This window comes from Salmo trutta, chromosome 1 (genome assembly GCF_901001165.1).
Source record: "Salmo trutta chromosome 1, fSalTru1.1, whole genome shotgun sequence".
NCBI classification, from domain to species: Eukaryota; Metazoa; Chordata; class Actinopteri; order Salmoniformes; family Salmonidae; genus Salmo; species Salmo trutta.
This window is the reverse complement of record NC_042957.1, coordinates 33,426,150-33,451,498: the sequence shown is the minus strand read 5'-3', so window position 1 is coordinate 33,451,498 and position 25,349 is coordinate 33,426,150. Positions and strand designations below refer to the sequence as shown.

The 25,349-nt window shown below is 41.8% G+C and overlaps 1 protein-coding gene across 1 annotated transcript in view; it reads right to left on the bottom strand.

Annotated features, from left to right (window-relative positions):
* The window catches only part of rngtt (RNA guanylyltransferase and 5'-phosphatase), a 149,594-nt gene that overhangs the window by 9,156 nt on the left and 115,089 nt on the right, over nucleotides 1-25,349 (bottom strand). Inside the window, exon 14 of the mRNA XM_029754085.1 lies at nucleotides 5,274-5,374. Coding sequence (XP_029609945.1) covers nucleotides 5,274-5,374 — 101 coding nt within the window. The remainder of the gene's footprint in view (nucleotides 1-5,273; nucleotides 5,375-25,349) is intronic.

Sequence of the window (25,349 nt, the reverse complement as noted above, 5' to 3'; positions counted from 1 at the left end):
TTTTCCTTTGTAATGACGGTGGTGAAGAGAGGGCAGGCAGGAAGCAGCCGCCAACACCACCATTGAACCCGCCGGCCTTCAATGAACTGATGGAAACAACTGGAGAGCAACCCTGAGAGTTCACAACATAACCTTTCACTTCACACCCAACCTCTGTCCGACGACCAACTTTCCTAAAATAGCCTACTTTGCTCTCCTAAACTGTATGGCTGTGTATTTACCAAGCCCTCGTCACTGACAAAAAAGTAAACCATGACAAAATGTACAATTCTATTGACATGGTTCTCCGAAAATAACCGAATGTATCACAGTCATTAAGGCTGATACTGTGAAATGACAGTCTGCCCGTGGCCTCTGTCATTTCAATTTCTGGATCTTTACGTGACACACTAAGTTGACGTTCCACTGCAATCTGAATAGGTTACTCTGGGCTATATGTGTTACTTAGCATTTCACGCTGCGTTGGATGATTGCTCAATTGAGGTACAAATGACCTAAAATCCACTGAGTAAAGGTGATAACGTGCATTTATAGCGTACATTACCCAAATTGAATCAAACACATTTGGGAACAGGACTTAGTTTGAATCCCCAAATCACAGAGAGCCACAGTCAACGATACAGCTCCAGTGTATTGAAACGGCCTTCGTCCAACAAGCTTCAAATGGACTGGGGCTGTGGGCCACTGCCAGCAAGGGCTGTGGGCCACAAGGGCATTCCAGATAACTTGTTCTACATGCACAACAGTCATTTCACAGAGACAATACAGTCCAAAGGAACATGTATTGCCCTGACAGATCTCCTTCTAGATGCTGAAGGATGGAACCAGATGGATCTCTGGCAGCATCCCAAATGCTACCGTATTTCCCTATATAGTGGACTACTTTTGACCAGGGCATATAGGGCTCTGGCTAAAAGTAGTGCACTAGATAAATGGCACCCTTTTCCCTATCTAGTGCACTACTTTAGACCAGGGCATATAGGGCTCTGGCTAAAAGTAGTGCACTAGACAGGGAAAAGGGTGCTATTTAAGACTCAGCCTCCGTCTCTTGCCACTGCAGCTGGCTGGGAGGCCAGGAGGCCAGGGGTATGTAAACTAAAGCCTCATTCCCTGCCTGCCTGCTGTAAGCTGCTTTCCTGCAGGGCCATCAAGCCTAATCTCCCTGGAGTCCTGTTTAGCAGCTGATAAAAGTGGACACAGATTACTCACTTTTTGCTTTACGAGGTGGAACATTTGGTATGCATATGCTGTACTGAGGTGGGAAGTTTTGAGCTAAGCTTTTTCCAAGGACAACAGACCTGTTAATAGAGAGCAATAGTAACAGCGTCTTTTTGTAGGCACTAACCCCGCCATGGCTCATTGGCCAAAGCCTATGGGGAAGTTGAGATTTTTAGGGTTTTTGGAAAAATGCTGAAAATAAGGTCTGTGGTAAACACAGGCTTAGTTTCTATGTTTTGTTCTGTGAGATAATCGTCATTAGCTAATGTTAGCTAATTGGGCTCCCGAGCGGCGCAGCGGTCTAAGACACTGCCTCTCAGCGCTAGAGGCGTCACTACAGACCCTCTAGCCTAAGCCCATTAACTAACCCAGACCTTATTTTTGGCATTTATCCAAAAACCCAATTCTTTCCCCATGAATATTCCCCTAGGAATGGCTGAACGAACCAGAGGTAACTCATTTCCAGTTTTTAGGACTACAAGCTGGAGAGTTCTATTGCAAGTGTGTGGCTGTAACTCCGCCCAGACCTGTCAGTTGGTGTGACAACACCAGTATCCCATATGACAGAGGCCAGGCAGAGTCAGAACAGGCCCAGACATGGCTGGCCCCCGTGGAGGATGTCCACTCCGCCTCAGCTTTGGTAATTCATATTCACACAGTGTTTTTAATGGAATGTTACTCTGGTTTGCATTCTCTCCCTACATGTATTAATTGCGACTTCTGATATGCAGCTGTGAGCATTCTGCAGGTAATCCACTGTAATGTGATGCAGTATCAAATACGTCTGCCTGGCACCCTGTGGAGTGGCCCTGTCCAGTCCACCTGGGCTGCCGTGATTCATATCCACATATCGCTTTAACAGGGGCTGTAGTGCAGTCAGGTCTCACCCCGATTGGTTGAATTTACAATGACGCATGCAGAAAATGGTTTATTGGCCCAATTAGAGGTAGCCTCTTCAGAGAGAAACTGAACTCGATTAATCCATAAATCAAGTTGCCATGTCAGAAACCAAAGCACTACTTCTTCCATGCCCATGGTAAAACTCCTTAAATTACTTGCTGTCTCTTTCGCTAACTGTCTTCTCTCTCTCACGCTCCATCTTCTCCCTGCTCTCTCTCTCCATCCTCCTTTCCTCCCTCCACCTATACATCCTTTTCTCTCGGCTTCTCCTCCTGTTTTTCAGTTGAGGTGATGAAAGTCATGAGACTGCGAGCGGCTTCTTCTCTGTAGCACATAGAGAGAGAGACATGCTGAGGGATGGAGTGGGCAGATAAACAAGCACTTGTTTCTTCTCTGTCTTCTCTAACTGAAACAAAGACATACTTAATGACCTGCACCACTAGTGGGCTCTGAGGAGAAGCAGAGGAGCGCTACTCTGCCAGCTAACAGCACTATCAGAACTACACTGAACAAAAATATAAACGCAACATGTGTTTAGTCCCATATTTCATGAGCTGAAATAAAATCATTGGTGTGCCAGAGTTCGTTGTAACGATCTTAGCTCCTGTGAAAAAGTAAGTACACACCCCAGAAAGTTCTCTTTAATTATTGTATATTTTTTATTGATAAATGTAATCCGATTAGAAAAAAGTTAAAAAAAATACAAATAAAAAATAAATAAAAAAAATCACACAAAAAAGTTAAATTAGATAATGTTATGTAATTTAAATAAACTAAAATGCAATTTCCTTTTGCGGAAAAAGTTAGTACACCCCTACATTTACCATCACATAAAATCGCAAAAATTTTAAGTCAGGTGCACCAAAACAGGTGCAAATGATAATAAAATCATTAGAGAGTCCAGCCTTCCAAAAATATTAGAAACTTGGTTTGGTCTTTACCAAATGGGTGTGTGGTTACACATCACGCCAACATCAAAAATACTATCCCAGATTATTGATGCCCATGAGTCTAAGAGGGGTTACAAATCCATTTCCAAGCAATTAATAGAACATAATTCTCCACTGTTCGACGGATCATCTACAAATGGTAGGAAATTCCAGACCACTGGCAATCTACCGAGGACAGACCGTTCCACCAAATTTAGCCCAAAAGCTCACCGAAAGATGCTCATAGAAGTAACATCAAGGGATCTACAGGCCTCTCTTGCCACAGTCAATGTCGGCGTGAATGAGTCAACTGTCAGAAAGAGACTGCACAAACGTGGCCTACCTGGGAGGGCAGGAAGGAATAAGCCTCTGCTTTCAAAACATTATATCAAGACACGACTAACGTTTGCCAGACAACACCTGGGTAAAGACCAAAACTACTGGAACAATGTTCTCTTGACAGATGAGTCAAAGGTCGAGTTGTTTGGCCGCAATGCCAGACGCCTTGTTTGGCAAAAACGAAAAACTGCCTTTGAACAGAAGAACCTCACACCAACCGTAAAGCATGGAGGCGGTGACATCATGGTTTGGGGCTGCTTTGCTGCCTGAGGGCTTGGCCAACTTGCCATCATTGAGTCAACCATGAATTCCATATTGTACCAGAGAATTCTTGAGGAGAATGTGAGGCCATCTGTCAAAAGAGCTGAAGCTGAACCGTACATGGATCTTGCAACAGGACAATGATCCAAAACACAAAAGCCAAGCTACAAGAGAATGGCTCAAAAAATAATCCTATCGAAATGCTGTGGGGGGGAATCGAAGCAGGCCAGGCATGCAAGAAAGCCCTCACGGTTCTAGCAGTAGCTGACACAGTTCTAGCATTACTGTAAAGAAGAGTAGGCAAGAATTCCTCCCAGTTGATGTAAGAGACTGATCAACAGTGACAAGAAATGGCTACATTAAGTTATTTCAGCCAAACGGGGCAACACCAGCTATTGAAACTAGGGGTGTACTTATTTTTTCCGCACAATGGAATTGCTTCTCTGTTAATTTCTGATTAATAAATGATTGCAAAGTATAATCTTTCAGTGCAATTTCTTAAATTAGGTTACTTTTATCTGTCAATAGTGTTGAAGTGAAGATTACATTACAAATCCATCTGTCCAAATATGTAGAAAGAAACTGACTGTATGCCCCACTCGCGACAAGGTTTGAGCTCGGTCTCGGACACTTTCCGGCCTATCCCCCTCTGTGTCCATCTCCCTCTCTCATTTTCCTACTATACTGTGAAAAACAAATAACTAAAAGGTGGTTGGAATTCTGGTCTCCTTTAAAAAAAAAAAAAAGAATGAGTGGCTGTGCGCACTGCAGTAAGTCTTAGAGTGCCAACTAAGAAACCTCACGTCACAGAAGAGCATAGCAGCACCTGGGAAGGTGCTGAGGGAATGAGGTAGCAAGCAGGCATTTTCTCATATATACTCCCAACATGACTTATTTAGCATGTTTGATGTATTAGCTGTGGAACCTATAGGAAACACTTTACAGCCCAGTAAAGTACAGTACAGCACAGCTGTGACTGGGTAGGTAGTAGGTACAGAGGAACTGAGAATAATGGATCAATTTAATCGAAGGTATTTTCTGAAAAACACTCCCACCATTTCATGAGCAGGCTGGCAAGATGAGATGAGAATCTGTTGATGATAAATATGGCGTTCTAACCTAATACAGGTGGAGAAAGTAAAAGAGAGCTAGATGGAAATTGCCTATCAGTAGGAAAACATCCGATTCATTTGTGGACTTTCATATGTAGAATGAAAGGAATGAAAGTCTGCAGTTCAGGCAATGACAATGCCTGCTGACTTCTAATTCCTTCTTCATTATCGGTATAGTGGCAACAAAATACCAATGTGTCTTGGACAGATATTGCAGTTGAATTCAATAAGGGCCTGTGGCATAACATAATATCAGTAGTTATGGGCGATTTCAAGGTATAGCTCACACAGAAAAAAACATCTTATATAAGAATGATACACACGAAAACAAAACAAATGTCTAAAAGTTACAAAACACAGTTGAAAGCGATTAGCTGACACTCGCTCACTACTACTATAGTATGTGGTTGGGTTTAATGTCTCCAACTACACGCATGTGTCAAAGATACGGGGGTTTGTTCTTGCAGTGGAATCATCACGCAGTCAGAGCGTTTCCCTAGCAACAGTGACTCACCCTTCTCCTCCGACTTTGGTGATCTTGAGGCGGAAGTCTACAGAGTTGAGGCTGGGCGGCTTCCACTTGAGGATGTCATCACATCGCCCAGCTTTGTATTTCTGCAGAGACACAAAGAGAGAGACCGATATTAGATTAGATTGACATTCATTGTCATACAAAAGGAAAAGCTTACTACAGCTCACACATTTCATGCATAATACACATAGGAACACAGCAGGAAAACAAACAACAGTAGACAGTCAGATTTAATAGTACACCCCCCGCCCTACACATGCACAAAGGAGGAAGCTACTCGTCAGTGTCAGATCATTCATTCCATGCACTCAGATCATCACCTGTATTTAGCTTTTATTTGTTGTCTGTGTTCTGTTTTGGATTGGTTTTTATTACTGAACAAAAATATTCATTAGGCCCTTATCAATGGATTTCACATGACTGGGCAGAAATACTCCTCAGTAGCACTGTGGCATTGTGTGACAAAACTGCAGTGGACTTTTATTGTCCCCAGCACAAGGTGCACCTGTGTAATGATCAGGCTGTGGGAAAAAGGGGGTGCAACTCAATATTAGGAATAATATTTTGTACACTTTGTGCTGGGGCACGCTCAAACTTTAGCAAGCTCTTTTCAACCTAATGTCACCTTGGGGATTAATCTAGTACAATCTCATCTCAATGATTTCTCAATCCATGAACAAATTATTAAAAGGCAGAATAACACATGAGGTACAGTATGTACCTTCACACTCTTAAGAGAAATTGACTGAAAATCCAAGTACTTTACACGGCTCCCTTCAGAAAATCACCACATTTTTCAAAAGGCAGCCAATATGTCTGAAGGTAAGCTCCATTCATAATCGATTTGGAGAGCTGAAAATGACATTGTTCAGGGAATGACTCAAAACCTTGAACATTGACTTTGTTCCACTTCCAATTTAGGGTAAAAATCCTGTCTTAAAAATGAGTAGTAAGGTAGTCATAATGGATAATAATTAAGCTTCCATGTCAGGTCTAAAATAGGATGCTCATATTGTAGTTACAAAGAGAAAGCTTGTCAAGAGCAATTTATAGATAGATATTGAAAGGGCGGGAGTAGCCTACATGAATTCATAATTGATCAGAAATTAATTTCTGGAGAAACCAATTAAAAGCTGCAAATGGAAGTACAAATTCAACGTTGCGTTTAGGTCTTACAACGAGGTCTACAACGTGGAGCCATATACTCTCATAACCTGTTCTGATGATAGGCTACATGTTGTCATAGAAATTAGCATGACATAGATTTATATACATACAGTACATGGGATTTATTTAATCTAACTCATATGCAACTAGTGTAAAGAGTACAGTATGACGGGGCAGGAACAGGTGTGTCAATGGTGTAAGTGTCAGGTTGCCCGGTAACAGAACTATGCCTCCACGGATTTCCTCAAAGAAGGCATCACATGGGCACCAGAGTGCCACCATCTCCATTTCCACCCACTATTCCAGAGAGAACATGGAAAGGAAAGCATTTCCTGGAAGAATATACAGTAGAGAATTGGGAAAGGATGGCGCAAGGATTTCAACAAGAATTTAAAGGAGAAGTATAGGAATCTATAGACAGAAACCAAAACAAATCCCATTTCGCCATAATAAATAAATGTTTCCTTAATAAAGTAGCTATCAGCAAGATCAAAGCTAGTAAGGGAAAAAAATCAAGTGCGAGTATTAAGGCGGTGAGGAGGTAGGGGTGACATGGGAGAACTTGGGAAGGTTGAACATCAGGCAGGCTGCAGCGTTCTGGATAAATTGTAGGGGTTTGATGGCACAAGTGGGAAGCCCAGCCAACAGCGAGTTCCTCAGTATAAAACTAGAGTAGAGTATTTACTATAGCCTACATCATAAATAAAACAATACATAATAATAATAATAATAATAATAATAATGTCGCTCAGTTGGTAGAGAATGGTGCTAATAACGTCAGGGTACTGGGTTCGATTCCCGGGACCACCCATACATTGCATTTGGAAAGTATTCAGACCCCTTGACTTTTTCCACATTTTGTTACATTACAGCCTTATTCTAAAATTGTTAAATAAAAAAAATATCCTCAATCTGAATCAGGTTTTTGGAAATTTTGCAAAGACAAGATTAAATGAAGTATAGTCTGATGGGTGAAAACTTGAGAGAACAGCTCTGCAGCCTGAGGCAAGGGACAAAGCGCGAGCTTTCTTTGCTACTTTCCGAAATCGTCAATAGCCTATAGTCGCAGTCCATATATGTTTTCATTTCTAAGACATTCTATGGTTTGTATCATTCACAATTCAAGTTGACAAATACCTCTAAATCTAGCGTATAGGACCTGTTTCAAATGATAACTTTCGCGGTCAACATAGCCATTCATATGCGCACCGGAATTGGAAAAAATATCCTTTCTATTTTATTCAGCTAAATTCAATTATATTCTTCTTACTATAAAATCATATAATAGAAAATAATGCCATGGGACTTACAAGAAAATCTTGTCGGCTACATACAGTAGGTCAACTCATATTCTGTTCTTCTGAAATACATTTTCTTCCTATCATATTGTTTCTTTAGACCTGACAAAAACAAAAAAAAAGATTTATTTTGATGGTGTATATAAAATGTATTCATTATACTTGAATGTAGATGTTCCAAAGGCGCACATCAGCAGCTTGTATGCAGTTTGTATGCAGAGTCTTGGAGATGCTAAACGTGTTTATGTTAATTAACAGTTAATTACCGTGAGACCGGCAGACTTTTGCACGTCAATAACCGGCTGACAAAATTTCATGACCGCCACAGACCTAGTCCTGGCTCTATATAGTACTGTGTGTTTCCTAGCCCTCTGTTCTGGACTTCTGGACTGTGAAGAGACCCCTGGTGACATGTCCTTTGGGGTATGTATGGGTGTCTGAACTGTGTAATAGCTGTTTGAACAGACATTTTGGTGCTTTCAACACGTCAATACCTCTCGCAAAGACAAGTAGTGATGCAGTCAATCTTTCCTCAATCTTTTGATATTAGCCCTCAGGGTACATTTAAGGGCCAGCCGTGATGCTCTGTTTTGGGCCAACTGCAATTTGCTTATGTCCTACTTTGCAGCACTTCACCATATAACTGGGCAGTAGACCAGGCGTGATAAAACTTGGGCCTGTAGAACTTGTTCAGTTGATTGTGATGTCAAGAAGCAGAACAGTGCTTCATCAAGGATAGACCTCTCCCAATCTTAGTAACCATTGCATCAATATGTTTTGACCATTTCAGTTTACAATCTAGGGTAACACCAAGCAGTTCACTCTCCTCAACTTGCTCAACTGCCACATTATTCAATACAATATTTATTTTAGGGTTAAGCGCTGTTTTTAGTTTTGTATATATTTAGGACTAGCTCATTACAGTAGAGGTGCATGGATAAAATGCATATTACAACCTATGTGTTGTGATAATTGCATTATTTGCTCTATAAACTGTTAATTCATGTGCCTTGCGACCGTGATATATATACGGGCCTAAAGGCCGAGACAATAAGAGGACACAGCGGGGTAGAGTAAATTCAACCACACCTTTGTTTTACCACAAAACTGGATAGCAACCTCTGTTCGGTGAAGGCCACAAAGCATACTGCGTTTATAAGACAATTACAAGACCTACAGCATGGTCAAGTTAATGTTTTGACATTTCCGGACCACTAAACAACTATTGATTTAGAACCAGATTTACCGCAAGTCGCAAAGAAAACAGGAGCTGCCTCCACTATTCCAGCACTGTTTCAACTTCAACATTCCTATTTGAAATAGATATTGTGTGTTTGCATTAATATGTAGGCTACGTGTGCCTTTAAAAAAAAAAAGGTATGTAGTTCTGTCCTTGAGCTGTTGTCTATTAATGTTCTGTATTAAATCATGTTTCATGTTTTGTGTGGACCCCAGAAAGAGTAGCTGCTGCTTTTGCAACAGCTAATGGGGATCCTAATAAAATATCAAATACCAACATCAAATTACCTGTGCTTATGCTAATACGGTGACAACTAAGACACCAAAAACGATTTAGTCCAATCAACGTAAGCTAAATATGATGTGGCTTACCATGGTTCTGATTTCTGTGTGCGTATGCAAGTAGAAAAACATGTTGACTCACCCTACTTGTTGGGAAACGCCAATGCCATCCTCTCTTTCATGTTGATGAAACGGTCTACCACTCTGTCATACAGTACACACTTATTTTTTGTTGTCCTAGGCTACCTAGCTAAAACGTTTCCTCGCTAGCCTAACTTCCATTACTGGGCAACGTTAGCTAGTTAACATTAGCCTACTACATCTAGCTACATATTGAACTTCATCCTCTCAGGCCAGGGGCACAACAATGTATGAATTAATTAATGGTTGGATCAGAATCGCAGTAATAAATCATTGGCCAGTATCAGTGGTGACCCGTCATTCAGGGCAGGTGGGGCAGAGTTCCCAGTTGTCTTGGAAGCGCCATAAATCCAGAGAACACCAGACTTTGATGACAAAGTTTGATGAGAAAATTTGCCCACGAAGGACCGCTGTGCCACCTTCGCGTTGAAGTGAGCACAGCACAACAAGGTGAGTCCAAAAATGTCATGTACGCTCCTGCATAAATGATGTAATATGTCAGGGAGATATGTACACTGTAGCTAAGAAAGTAATACTACAGTAAGTATGTTGTGTAGTAAGCTGTTTGTGCCTCACCCTAATAAGTTGGTCTATTTTCACCTCTGAATTTCGCCAACTGTTCTGACTTCGTGGTGCACATGTAGCCTATAACCTGTTTTTGAGAAATGTAATCATTGAATATTGTAAGAGCTTTTATTGTCTGCTTATATGCCCCCTTTATTTATCCTACGATTCTGACTTGGTGTACAAGAACACTGTAAGAACGTCCCATGTTCTGAATTCTGTCGCTGTACATTTCAAAAGTGCCATACTTTGTACATCTCAATTGTCAGTAGAAACCACATTTGTTGAAGCAAGTCAGCCATATCAGCTATGTTTTTTTAAAAGGCAGTAAATGAGGCTGAATTAACTGTTTCACTGCCAGACAAGGCTCCGCTGATAGACAGGAGTAGCAGTGGTATCGTGCAATTAATGTATTGTTTAGAGTTGTGTTGTGTAGTGTCTTTGCTGACATACATCCCACATTTCTTTTGTTTTTGCCCCACCAAGATGTACATGCTAAAATCCCCACTCGCCAGTATGGAGAATTAAGTAAAACCACAAGTCCAAATCCCTATCTCCATCCATGGCTAATTTTGGAAAGTGCCAATCGTATATCTAGCTAGCCAGACACAGGAGGACATCACCACAACAAGATGCAACAATTCAAGTTGTTTGTCAATGACGTATGCTCTCAATGCGATTTAATAGGACTGACATGAAACTCCAACACTTTTTTTGTGCACCAAGACCATTCACAGTTGAGCTCGCTCAGATTAGCACATTTGTTATACTTTTACCATCAATGGAGGCCAAATGTTCTCTGGCTTCCCTTGTATTCAATGCTATGGGCGGCAACAATGTCATATTCTTTCTAATCAAATTATTGCCAACTTGTAGAGAGACAGAGGGGTGCTGTTTCGCTTGCTCGGATGCTTTCTACTGTGAGATACATTCAGCCTTTTTATAATTGAAGGAAAATTATGAAACAGAGACGAAAGAAAATAAAATCTTGGTAGAAGAATGTTGGGAAGCCTGGCTTCAGGCCTTTATGGTAGAGTGGCCAGACGGAAGCTACTCCTCAGTAAAAGGCACACGACAGCCCACTTGGAGTTTGCCAAAAGGCACCTAAAGACTCTCAGGCCATGAGAAACAACAATCTCTGGTCTGATGTAACCAAGATTGAACTCTTCGGCCTGAATGCCAAGCGTCACGTCTGGAGGAAACCTGGCACCATCACTACATTTACATCATTTAGCAGACGCTCTTATCCAGAGCGACTTACAAATTGGTGCATTCACCTTATGATATCCACTACGGTGAAGCATGGTGGTGGCAGAATCATGCTGTGGGGATGTTTTTCAGCAGCAGCGACTGAGAGACAAGTCAGGATCAAGGGAAAGATGAAAGGAGCAAAGTACAGCGAGATCCTTGATGAAAACCTGCTCCAGAGAGCTCAGGACTTCAGACTGGGGGCGAAGGTTCACCTTCCAACAAGACAACAACCCTAAGCACACAGCCAAGACAACGTAGGATTGGCTTCGGGATAAGTCTCTGAATGTCAAGTGGCCCAGCCAGATTCCGGACTTGAATCCAATCGAACAACTCCGGAGAGACCTGAAAATAGCTGTGCAGCGACACTCCCCATCCAACCCGATAGAGCTTGAGAGGATCTGCAGAGAATGGGAGAAACTCCCAAATACAGGTGTACCAAGCTTGTAGCGTCATACCCAAGAAGACTCAAGGCTGTAATCGCTGCCAGAGATGCTTCATCAAAGTACTGAGTAAAGGGTCTGAATACTTATGTAATTGTAATACGTTTATTTTTATTCATTTAAAAAAAAACTGTTTTCGCTTAGTCATTATGGGGTATTGTGTGAAGATTGATGAGGGAAAAAACGATTTAATCCATTTTAGAATAATGCTGTAATGTAACAAAATGTGGAAAAAGTCAAGGGGTCTGAGTACTTTCCGAATGCACTGTATAACGTTAAGCCATCAGCGTATATAGACACCATTCCATATAAGCATGCTGAAAGTCTGCTATTTCAAAAAAAAAAAAGTCTGCTATTTTTTAATACAAAATATTAATTTGGGGTCGGTAGCAGGCTGATCGGTCAGCTGTATGAATCAGTAAAGGGTGCTTTTCTATTCTTGGGCAGCGGAATGACTTTTCCTTCCCTCCAGGCCTGATCGCACACACTTTCCTGTAGGCTAGATTGAATAGGTGGCAAATAGGAGTGGCAATATAGTTCTCTACCATCCTTAGTCATTTTCCATCCAAGTTGTCAGTACCAGGGGCTTTGTCATTATTGATGGACACTCATTTTTTCACCTCTTCCACACTCACTTCACAGAATTCCAAATTACTATGCTAGTCTATCATTATTTGGTCAGTTGCATGGTTATGAATGTTCAGAGCTTGTTGTTGGCATGTAATACGTAAGTTTGCTAATCTTGCTAAAGAGAAAGTCATTCAAGTAGTTGTCAATATCAGAGGGTTTTGTGATAAATGAACCATTTGATTCAATGAAGGATATATATGAATTGCCTTTTTGCCCAAAATGTAATTTAAGGTACTCAAAAGCATTTTACTATCACCCATTATATAATTAATTCATTCATAGTACAGTTTCTCCTTATTTCTGTTTAGTCACGATTTCTCAATTTACAAAAGGTTTGCCAATCGGCTGTGCAGACAGATTTATTTGCAATTCCCTTTGTCTCGTCCCTCTGAACCATACAGTTTTTCAATTTCTCATCGAGACGCAGGGTTTAGTAGTTTTAAAAGTCAGTGTTTTAAAGGGTGCATGCTAATCAGTAACTGAATGCGCAAATTCAGAATTGTGTCAAGTGTGCCGTCTGGTTGCTCATCATTACACACAAACAGATCAGCAAATATTATTCACATCTTCAACAAAGGAATAACAAAAAAAAAAAAACTTGTAGAAGCTTGAACTTTGTTGGAACTAAAACGACAATTGATCTATGTTATCCAGCTCACACACTCCAATGCCAAGCCCCCATCAACACGTGTGCTGAGCTATTCAGGCATTACCTTAATTAAATAAGCTTATTGAAAGAGGAGCTCAGTGAGGCAAACTTTTTTGCAATTTTCGGTTCACTTAAGTGAAAGCCTGTCTCATTCAGTCCAAAGAGAATTAAAGTAGAGAGCAGAGAACAGTGTGTCCTTCTCTTTCTCCTGTGTCCCTGATCTGGCGCTGCACGTAGGCGGAGGCCTTCCCCAGTCTTTGAAACCAGCGCTCTCCTTCACAATGGCCATTCAGCAGAGGCTGCCAGAGAGAATGAAAAACAGGGCACCGCACTCTTAAAGGACGTCCACCCCACCAACATATGTTCTTCTGAACATTCTTCAATAAAGGCAGTTATGTGGTACGGTGGATGAACAGGATTAAGGTACAAACGCAAAACAAGTCTCGGCAAGGTGCATTATTCGGTCTGAAAACTCTGTACCGTGGTCAGTGGAGAGAAATGAGAGCCGATCACTAGTATAAAAGGCTCTGCAATTCTGCTGGAGGGCACATAGTTCACCAAACTGAACAAAAAAAAGGGAAATATATATATATATATATATATATATATATATATACACATATATATATATATATATATATATATATACATATATATATATATATATATATATATACACATATATATATATATATATATATACATATATACACATATATATATATATATATATATATACATATATACACATATATATATATATATATATATATATACATATATACATACATATACATATATATATATATATATATATATATATATATACACATATATATATATATATACACATATATACATATATATATATACATATACATATATACATATATACATACATATATATACACATATATATATATATATACACATATATACATATATATATATACATACATATATACATATATACATACATACACACACACACACACACACAAAAGTATGTGGACACCCCTTCAAATTTGTGGATTCGGCTTTTCAGCCACACCCGTCGCTGAAGGGTGTATAAAATTGAGCACACAGCCATGCAATCTCCATAGACAAATATTGGCAGTAGAATGGCCTTACTGAAGAGCTCAATGACTTTTCCGTGGCACCGTCATAGGATGCCACCTTTCCAACAAGTCAGTTCGTCAAATTTCTGCCCTGCTAGAGCTGCCTCGGTCAACTGTGCTGTTATTGTGAAGTGGAAATGTCTAGGAGCAACAACGGCTCAGCTGCGAAATGGTAGGCCACACAAGCTTACAGAACGGGACTGACGAGAGCTGAAGCTCGTAAAAATCATCTGTCCTCGGTTGAAACACTCCCTACCGAGATCCAAACTGGCTCTGGAAGCAACGTCAGCACAAGAACTGTTCGTCGGGAGCTTCATGAACGCGTTTCCATGGTTGAGCAGCCACACACGCCTAAGATCACCATGCACAATGCCAAGTGTGGGCTGGAGAGGTGTAAAGCTCACCGCTATTGGACTTTGGAAACAGGTTGTGGAAACATGTTCTTTGGAGTGATGAATCACGCTTCACCATCTGGCAGTCCGACTGATGAATCTGGGTTTGGCAGATGCCAGGAGAATGCTACCTGCCCCCAATGCATAGTGCCAAATGTAAAGGTTGGTGGAGGAGGAATAATGGTCTGGGGCTATTTTTGCATGGTTCAGGTTAGGCCTCTTAGTTCCAGTGAAAGGAAATCTTAATGCTATAGCAGATAAGGACATTCTAGACCATTCTGTACTTCCAACTTTGTGGCAACAGTTTGAGGAAGGCCCTTTCCTGTTTCACATGACAATGCCCCTGTGCACAAAGCGAGATCCATACAGAAATGGTTTGCCGAGATCGGTGTGGAAGAACTTGACTGGCCTGCACAGAGCCTTGACCTCAACTCCATCAAACACCTTTGGGATGAATTGGATCGCCGACAGTGAGTCAGGCTTAATTGCCCAACATCAGTGCCCGACTTCACTAATGCTCGTGGCTGAATGGAAGCAAGTCCCCGCAGCAAATGTTCCAACATCTAGTGAAAAGCCTTCCCAGAAGAGTGGAGGCTGTTATTGCAGCAAGGGGGGGGACCAAATCCATATTAATGTCCATGGTTTTGGAATGAGATGTTCGACAAGCAAGAAAACTTGAGTCAAATTTTAACAATGTGTTTTTGTCCCCAGACCTTAGCACTTTTTTGTTGTTTTGTCAGCCCCTTTTTCTCCCCAATTTCGTGGTATCCAATTGGTAGTTACAGTCTTGTCTCATCACTGCAATCGAGGCCAGACTTTAGCACTTTAACACTATGCAGCTGCAACTCTACAAAAACATTTGCCTACATCAATACGAATGAAGTGGCAACAGCTAGGCTGTAAGGTTCTGTCTGACTGCACATCAAGTCACAGCTACATGCATAATACATACGTTTACAAATATAGCTCTAAAATGCTCTGGAGAGATTTGTAATATAGCCTTGCTACAGCAATGCAGAATTGTAACCATATCTTAGCTTAGGGAAGGGTTCCCCAACTGGCCGAGTTTGGCCCGTGGGTGGTTTTATTTGGCCCCCCATACATACATATATATTTCTTTGTCTAATTTTCATTATTGGACATAAAAGACTGTAAAAAACCCAGGAACTCAGCTCCAAGTGATTTACATTTTTCAAAATATGTTCCCAAATATTCCTAGGCATAATAGAAAGACATGTGATCATTATTATTTGTGTACAATAACTAATAATTGATTGGATTTATATAGCGCTTTTCTACCAACTTAGGTACTCAAAGCACTTTACATAGTAGGAGGAATCACACCTCATCCACCATCAATGTGTAGCACCCACCTCAGTGATGCATGGCGACTATTTTTGTGCCAGAATGCTCACCACACATCAGCTATCAGGTGGAGAGGTGAGGAGTGATATTCCAATTAGGAATGAGGGGGATGATTATGTGGCCATGATGGAATGTGGCCAGGTTGGGAATTGAATACCGGTGAACACCCCAGTGGTGTAGTGGAGGGTATATGCAGGTATACGCTGTATACCCACTTATTTTTCAGTGGGAATTGCGTGAACTCACTTCTTAATCCCCACTGATACGCATCAAATTAGTGTAGTGGAGGTATATGCTGTATCAATTAATAGGGCTGGTAGAACAGATTGGAATGTTTAGCTTAAAATGTTGATAAACTATTATTTATTCACATTTTAGGCGCAACAATGTACACATGGCAGTAGGCCTATGCGTGAATGTTCAAAAATGCAATTTATTGGAAAACATTGTTCTAAAATGCGCACCGCACATGCAAGAGGTTTCATGGACAGAGATGGAAATATCCGGTAGGAAGAGGGGGGATTTAAAGATGCAACAACTATCAAGGGTTGTTAATATGACTAGGATAATGCCTTTGGCTGCTAGACAATGAAAGAACGTGGAAAGAAAACTAATATGAGGAAGTCTTTATAAAAAGAACTGCCTCCACGTTTCTATGGTGGGATTTTGGCTATAGGCTACTTTGAAGCAAGGTAAGACATGCCTCATAATATGAAGTAAAACGTTCAGGATTGAAACAATTAAGGAACGGGAAAAATATAGCGATGCGAAAGGCCTAACCGTCTTCTGCTAGATGGTAGCCCATGCCTACCTGTCAGAATGATATGATGATTATATGCATCACTCCTGTGGCCATTTCTTTTGCAAACTCCATTTCATTTCATGCACTAAAGGTATTCCCAAAATGGGGTGGGGGTACGCGCAATGCCGTCGGGGGTATACCAAATAAAAACGTGATTCACTTTAAAAAAAATATTTTTAATAACATTTGGGTTAGTTTTTTTTCCCCCCTCGCCTGAGTAGCCTCGTTTCACTGCCAAAATAAAATTAAACCATCTAGTGTTCAGCGAAATAACAACACAATGTCAAATACAGGTAGCCGAGTCAAATAACTAATATCCAATCACATTAACCGTTACTCTCTAGCGGGAAAACTTTAGTCATCGGCTGGGGCCACAGTGTCTTCTGATCCCTCCTGTCTCAGCCTCTAGTATTTATGCTGCAGTAGTTTGTGTCGGGGGGCTAGGGTCAGTCTGTTACATCTGGAGTATTCTTGTCTTATCCGGTGTCCTGTGTGAATTTAAATATGCTCTCTCTAATTCTCTCTGTCTCTCTTTCTTTCTCTCGGAGGACCTGAGCCCTAGGACCATGCCTCGGGACTACCTGGCATGATGACCCCTTGCTGTCCCCAGTCCACCTGTCCATGCTGCTGCTCCAGTTCCCACTGTTCTGCCTGCGGCTACGGAACCCTGACCTGTTCACCGGACGTGCTTGTTGCACCCTCGACAACTACTATGATTATTATTATTTGACCATGCTGGTCATTTATGAACATTTTAACATCTTGACCATGTTCTGTTATAATATCCACCCGGCACAGCCAGAAGAGGACTGGCCACCCCTCATAGCCTGGTTCCTCTCTAGGTTTCTTCCTAGGTTTTTGGCCTTTCTAGGGAGTTTTTCCTAGGGAGTTTTTCCTAGCCACCGTGCTTCTTTCACATGCATTGCTTGCTGTTTGGGGTTTTAGGCTGGGTTTCTGTATAGCACTTTGAGATTTCAGCTGATATACGAAGGGCTATATAAATACATTAGATTTGATTTGATTCAGTCTTGCGCAGACATTTAGAAACAAAACATGACAATTTGAAAAATAAGCCACTGGAGTTTTTTGAGATTGCATCATCTGTGGCTCTGTTGGGGCAGTATGCGAATTGGTGTGGGTTTAGGGTTTTGATGTGAGCCATGACCAGCCTTTCAAAGCACTGCACTCCCGTGCTTCTACACCTGCATTGCTTGCTGTTTGGGGTTTTAGGCTGGGTTTCTGTACAGCACTTTGAGGTATCAGCTGATGTAAGAAGGGCTATATAAATAAAATGTATTTGATTTGATTTGATTCATGGCTACCAACGTGAGTGCTACGGGGCGGTAATCATTTAGGCAGGTTACCTTCGCTTTCTTGGGCACAGGGACTATGGTGGTCTGTTTGAAACATGTAAGTATTACAGACTGTCAGGAAGAGGTTGAAAATGTCAGTGAAATCACTTGCCAGGTGGTCCGCACATGCATTGAGTACACTTCCTGGTAATCTGTCTGGCCCCGCGGCTTTGTGAATGTTGACCTGTTTAAAGGTCTTGTTCACATCAGCTACGGAGAGCGTGATCACACAGTCGTCCGGAACAGCTGGTGCTCTCATGCATGCTTCAGTGTTGCTTGCCTCGAAGCTAGCATAAAAGGCATTTCTCATATGGAGGCTCACGTCACTGGGCAGCCAGGATTAGTGTACCGCTCTTAGTAAGCGGCAGCTCTAGCCTGTAGCTCAGTGCGGTTGCTGCCTGTAATCCATGGCGTCTGGTTGGGAAATGTACATTACCGTGGGGACGACTTTGTCGATGCACTATTTATGAAGCCGGTGACTGAGGTGGTATACTCCTCAATGCCATTGGATGAATCCCGGAACATATTTCAGTCTGTGCTAGCAAAACAGTCCTGTAGCGTAGCATCCGCGTCATCTGACCACTTCCTTATTGAGCGAGTCACTGGTACTTCCTGCTTTAGTTTTTGCTTGTAAGCAGAAATCAGGAGGATAGAATTATGGTCAGATTTGCCAAATGGAGGGCGAGGGAGAGCTTTGTGCGCGTCTCTGTGTGTGGAGTAAAGGTGGTAAAGGAGTTTTTTTCCTCTGGTAGCACGTGACATGCTGGTAGAAATCAAGAAAAACGGATTTAAGTTTGCCTGCATTAAAGACTCCGGCCACTAGGAGCGCCGCTTCTGGACAAGCATTTTCTTGTTTGCTTATGGCCTAATACAGCTCGTTGAGTGCGGTCTTAGTGGCAGCATCAGTTTGTGGTGGTAAATAGACGGCTACAAATAATATAGATGATAACTCTCTTGGTAGATAGTGTGGTCTAGTGTGACCTCAGACGAGCAATACCTCAAGACTTCTTTATTATTAAACATCGCGCACCAGCAGTTATTGACAAATAGACACACCCCCCGACCCTTCAGCTTACCAGAAGTAGCTGCTCAGCCCTGCCGATGCACGGAGAAGCCAGCCAGCTCTATATTATCGGTCTCGTCGTTCAGCCACGTCTCGGTGAAACGTAAGATATTTCAGTTTTTAATGTCCTGTTGGTAGGATAGTCTTAATCGTAGATCGTCCTGTTCATTTTCCAATGATTGCATGTTGGCCAATAATACAGAGGGAAGTGGTGGTTTACCTACTCGCTGGTGAATTATTACTAGGCCCCCCACCCAACTCCCCCTTTTCCTCCATCTTTTCTTCACGCTGATGACGGTGAAGAAAAAGCAGTATATATCTTTCGCGCCGGACTCATTAAAAGAACAAATCTTTGTCCAGTTCGAGGTGAGTAATTGCTGTTCTGATGTCCAGAAGCACTTTTCTGCCATAAGAGACAGTAGCAGCAACATAATGTACAAAATAAGTTACAAACAATGGAAAAAAACTAGCAAAATAGCACAGTTGGTTAGGAGCCAGTAAAACGACAGCCATTGCCATTATCACTAGTCTGAGTGCCAGTCAGTTTGCGCAATCACGCCAACTCCTTCTGTCACTAATTGTCATGCCAAACATGATTTAGGACAACAGATATTGGACATACTTCGAGTTGTGTCCTGTAGACACAAATAATAACAGCAGGAACACTGGACACAGATATGCCTAATAAGAACCTACATTTACTTCACACACATTGGACGTGTAAAGGATTAGATGAATACAGGTAAGAAATTATGCTGTCCTCAATAAAACCATGGCAACCAACTTACCCCTCGAGACTCTAGACTCCTGGGTGACCTTCGAGTTGATTCTCTGATGGAAAAGTACAATTTTTTTACTACAAGGACAGGAGTGTCTATATTATGAAAGTGCAAAACAGACACTCGACGTGACATCGAACACATAGCACTCCATCTAGCGATTCCATTTATATATGTGATGGATCGCACATTGCATATAAACAGTCAACTGTCACTGCCGATGAAATCAGTGGGTTTACCATAGTAGGACAGACAACATGAGGGTGTTGCCCAGTGGAAAGCCACTGAAGGCTGAGTATACTCCGGACTGTTTCTGTCCGGTTCTCCATGCCATCTGGACCTACAGTGGAGGAGTAGCACCAGTGATGCCCACTATACTGCGGTTAGCCTGCTGGGATGTAAAGATCACCTCTCCACACTGCCAGGATGACAGAACAGTCAGGGTTATCATCAGAGGACTCTGGACTCTGGTGACGTGTCACTCTGGAATCAGGTGTTCCTGGTGCCCATAGAGAACACACGGTTCCCAGTGCCGTTTGAGACACCTACAAAGTAAAGATACAGAGCTGTATTCTGCTATTATAATATAATCCATCATCTGACACAAGTGCAGAAATGGCAAGGCTGAATTGGGTATGATATGCTATATTTGAAATGTACGCTATAAAATAAGTCAAATGACGATCTATTGCTTCGAGATCACTCCCTTCCCATCACAGTAATATTCAGAGTTTTCTTCTTTGAATAACAGCTTTTTGTTTGCTCCATGGCAGGCACTTTGTTAGAGTGTTGCTGAGGAATAAAGACAAAGGAGGGAGCCCTCCACTAAATCCCCTCCCAGGAGAGGAGCCGCCTCTGTCAGTGCTCAGATATGCACGCAAGCACGCAGCATAACCTATGTGCAGCATAAATCATGCGACAAACACCCTGCAGAGACGTGTCCACAGCCACCGCCCATAGATACCGACGTATACATTTATAAGCCCAGAGCCGAAAGGTAACATGAAAACATTCCATCTAAATTGATGATATCAATTATCTCAGGGACAATTTTCCCAAAATGAGCGGAATGAGTGTATTAGGAAGAAGTGATGTTTAAAGGGATGCGCTGGCTCATTTATAAAACCAAATTCATCTGTTATCCACTGAGCGAAAGATTAGCTACGATCATATCAAAGTAACAATATTTCATTATAAATCACTACAATCTTCCACAGCCCTCCCACATCGGGACCAGACAGTCTGCTCCATGATATATTTGTGTCATTTTATTTTCTTCTCCATTGGAAATTAAGTATTACTTAAGATGAACACAGTTCAAGGGGGGGGGGGGAGTTCTTATGGGTTTTCGTACACTCCGTACAAAGATCACCATCTGGAGCGTTGGCCCATTTGCTATTTAGCCATCTGTGGCAATGACACTGTTCTGTTATTATTAATGCCCCCCACACAAAGAAACATTTCCCAAGAACACTCTGTTGGGCAAGATAACCAATGAGCAGTGAGCAAGAACCACTGCTGTGATGGCTATCCAGATTATATTACTGCCTGGACATCTAGCAGTCAAATCCAAGAACTGACTGGCATTAACACACTGTTCATCTCCACAATGTCTGCATGTCAAATGACACCCTATTCCCTATGTAGTACACTACTTTTGACCAGAGCCCTATGGAATAGGGTGCTATTTGGGACACACTACCCTGTCCCCAGTTCACTTTCAAACTAGGAGAATATACAGTGTTAGTAACAGAAAAGGAAAAATAGGCATTACATTCTTCAGAAAGAAGAGATTTCTACATGTCATAAATCCTGAGCCCTGGTCCAATATTTCCTCAGTCTTTCACATTCCGTCTTCTTGCAGAATCCACAAAGCCAGAGAGAGCCCGGAGGTATGAACCCCCATGGCGCTGAAGATCAAAATAAATATTTTGTCTGTGATAGCTAGGCTATTCCTCCGTGCCACCATGGCAGGTCTGTGTTTATTGGGAGTAGTATCGCTGTTCGGTGCCAGGAGAGAGGTGTGTGTGAGGGGCTCTGTTCTGCTGGGCAGAGGTAATACTACCTGACATTTGTTTGTTTGGAGGGGTATGGCTCAGTTGGTTGAGCATGGTGCTTGCAACACCAGGATTGTGGGTTCGATTCCCGGGGCCACCCAAATACACAAAAACATATGCATGACTAAGTTGATTTTGTAAAAATGTCTGCTAATGGTATATATTATTATTATTAAGCTTATCGTTCTGATGGATGTCTCTTAATTGGCTAACACAGTCAGAGGTTGTATCCCTCTACGCTGAGTAAATAACACCTTGGTAATAATTACTACCCTTCCCTGCCTTCTGCTCACTTTAGTTCAAGCTAATGAAAAAACTCCCACACCTGGGGGTTAAGCTTCTAAAAGTACATTTGTGGTTCTTAAAGGGATAGCGTGAGAGATTCTGGCAAATAAGCTGGTCTGGCTCACGAAACTATCTCCAACTTCTGCACGAAGAGACATACAAATGGTATCCACGAGTTCATCAAACTCTGGGTAAATAGAAAAAGGGCTTTATCGCCAGAGTCTCGCTCTATCCCTTTAAGGTTCTACACTGTTGGCTTGAAGCAAATTAAAGCAATTAAACAAAAACAAGTACTTTGCAGTGTCCTTTTCAGTGGAAGCACAGACTGTTGTTGCAGTAGCACCTCCAGAGAACAGCAGGTTTGACAGGCTGCTTGTCATGCCCAAGAGGAGAATGTGCTTTCACATGGACCACCACATTCTTTGTATGTGTAAATGAATAAAGGTGATTCTAACCAAGACATCACACCAGCTAGCACCAAGACATCACACATAACAAAACACACATCTTTCCAATAGTACATCAACGTTACGGCCTTAATCACTCAGTAACCTTACTCCAAATGGTTGGCAGTACATCAGATAAATTGTAAACAGACCGTCTGCTTATGTCAATCTACACCTCTAAGTTATGGGAGAGAACAGTCGTCGTAAGAAAACACCCATCTCTGATATGACATACTGTATAATCAGTAATGAGGTCAGGCATGATTGTGCTTCTTGGAAAGCCCCATCCCACAATCATTACAAAACATGATTTAATTTATATCCGAGACAGACAGGGACTGGTCTAAGAATAGAAAGGACAAAAACCATCATCCCTGATTAACACAAGGCATCTGACACGTCCCAAATAGCACCCTATTCCCTATAGTGCACTACGTTTGAAGGAACATGGTGTCATTTGGGACACACACTCGGTGTCAGTCAGTGGTGCTGTGTATAGGGGCTGTTTATCTTCTTCTGGTCAGTAGCCCCAGTGTGACAGATAGATATGTGGTCCAGTGGGGTGTCTGAGGCAGTGGCCGTGCTATACTCCGACTGAGCGACTGCGGATAACAGAGGCCCACTGGGAAGCATTACCGCTGGGAAGCATTACCGCAGGGGTGCCAGTGAACATCAGATGGACAGACACATCCTTCCTGGTGACAAAGATATGCGGGGGAGGATAAGAAGGGGCCTGGCTCTCCGTGCCACCAGTAGAGAAAGGAGACGATTGATGCACACACTGATGGAGCTGATGTTTCAGACTGAGGGCAAACAGTGGTGATCGGATATACAGGGGGAGGCAGGTGACCGAGTACAGTGGTTCCTCAATTAAAAGTTTAGAGTTTATGATGCAGCGTATTTCCATCATAGCGCCAGACTATCGCAAGGGGGAGTTAGAACGCGGATTATGCTTTTGGTTTCTCTCCCTAAAAAAACAACAAAGAATGAATTCTGAAATAACAAAGTGTGAAAAGAGTGATAGCCCTAGTTTATATAAAGTAAGTTTCTTTGCAGATGTAATTAAGAAACTGAATGAAAGAGTGGACTACAGCGACGAAAAACCGACAGGCAAGTCATCAGTATGGGCCTCATTTATGCACATTGTGAAAACCTTTACAAAAATGAATTTTGTTGTGGCAAACCTCCAAGTTTGTGGCAAATTTGCTACAATCTAAATAGTGTGTCAGAAAATGTTGCCAGTAATGGTGAATCTGAGGCAGACCTAAGACAACAATAATATTTATTGCCACAACAGTTCGCCAGAGTTTTTTTTCTTCTGACAAACAATTCTCTCAAGATTCTATTTGAGTCTGTGGCAACAATATTTATTGCCACTAGTGGCAAACAGTTCACCAGAAGCCGTTTCTGGTGAACACATGAGTTCTAAGACAAGTAACCGTTGATGACCAAACAGGGGGATTAGAAAAATCTGTTAGAAAATGGAAACCAAGCTATCCATCTAGCTACCTCCCAAAGTTGTCCGTGAGTGTCTAACTTAAGTGATCTAACGCACTGCATCGTGGTGCTAGCTGTGCCACTAGAGATTCTGGGTTTGAGTCCAGGATCTGTCGTAGCCAGGCGCGACCTGGAGACCCTAGGGGCAGCGCATAATTGGCCCAGCGTCGTCCGGGTTAGGGGAGGATTTGGCCGGCCGGGATGTCCTTGTCCCATCGCGCACTAGCCACCACTCCTGTGGCGGGCTGGGCGCAGTGCACGCTGACACGGTCGCCAGGTATACGGTGTTTCCTCCGACATATTGGTGCGGCTGGCTTCCGGGTTAAGTGGGCATTGTGCCAAGAAGCAGGGCGGCTTGGTTGGGTTGTGTTTCGGGGGACGCACGGCTCTCGACCGTCGCCTCTCCCGAGTCCGTACGGGAGTTGCAGCGATGAGACAAGACTGTAACTACCAATTGGATACCACAAAATTGGGTAAAAAGATTTAAAAAATAATTAAACTTCCTAATAAACTTTAAAATTGTGTTAACTAATTGATGCCAAGGTAGCAATGTAATGTTTTATGGGATAGAGTGAAACACATCTGTCAGCACCACTGATGTTATCATATTTTTGCACAATTAATTTGACAGCTATCTAGCTAACTAATGATTTGCATAAACATATTTTTAGGTGAATACTAGAAACCATGCTATGAGGAAATATATATTTTTATTTTCAAAATACAATGTGGCACATTGACAACTCAAATTGCTTTGAAAGAGCCTTCTAATTTAAACCTAAATAAACAACTCCCAGAATTGAATATAGGCTTCAAAAATCGTACATTTATTTAGAATAGGCCTACTCAAATTTTTTACCAGACTCAATGGTCTAAACTCATATATGGCCTGCGTATGGTCTATAAATGAAAGCCTAAATTAGACAAATAAACATACTAAAACAATAACTTTAGGCAAAGAATTAGCCAATTTAATTATCACAAATATTCCAGTCATCACTTCGATGAAAGACTGAATTAGCCAACAAATAAAGCTACTAAAACAAAAACTTCAAAAACAGTCCATTCATCACTCGGATTTCTTCCAATTTCTTAAAAATAATTGGTGTGGAAATATTCAGTCAACATGTCAAGTGTAATTGTGCCATTATTATTCAAGTTCTCAACTCCGGGACTACCCAACATTTTTTTAAATGCAGGACACTAGTGAGAGAGGAGAGAGAGACTCTGGACAAAACAGT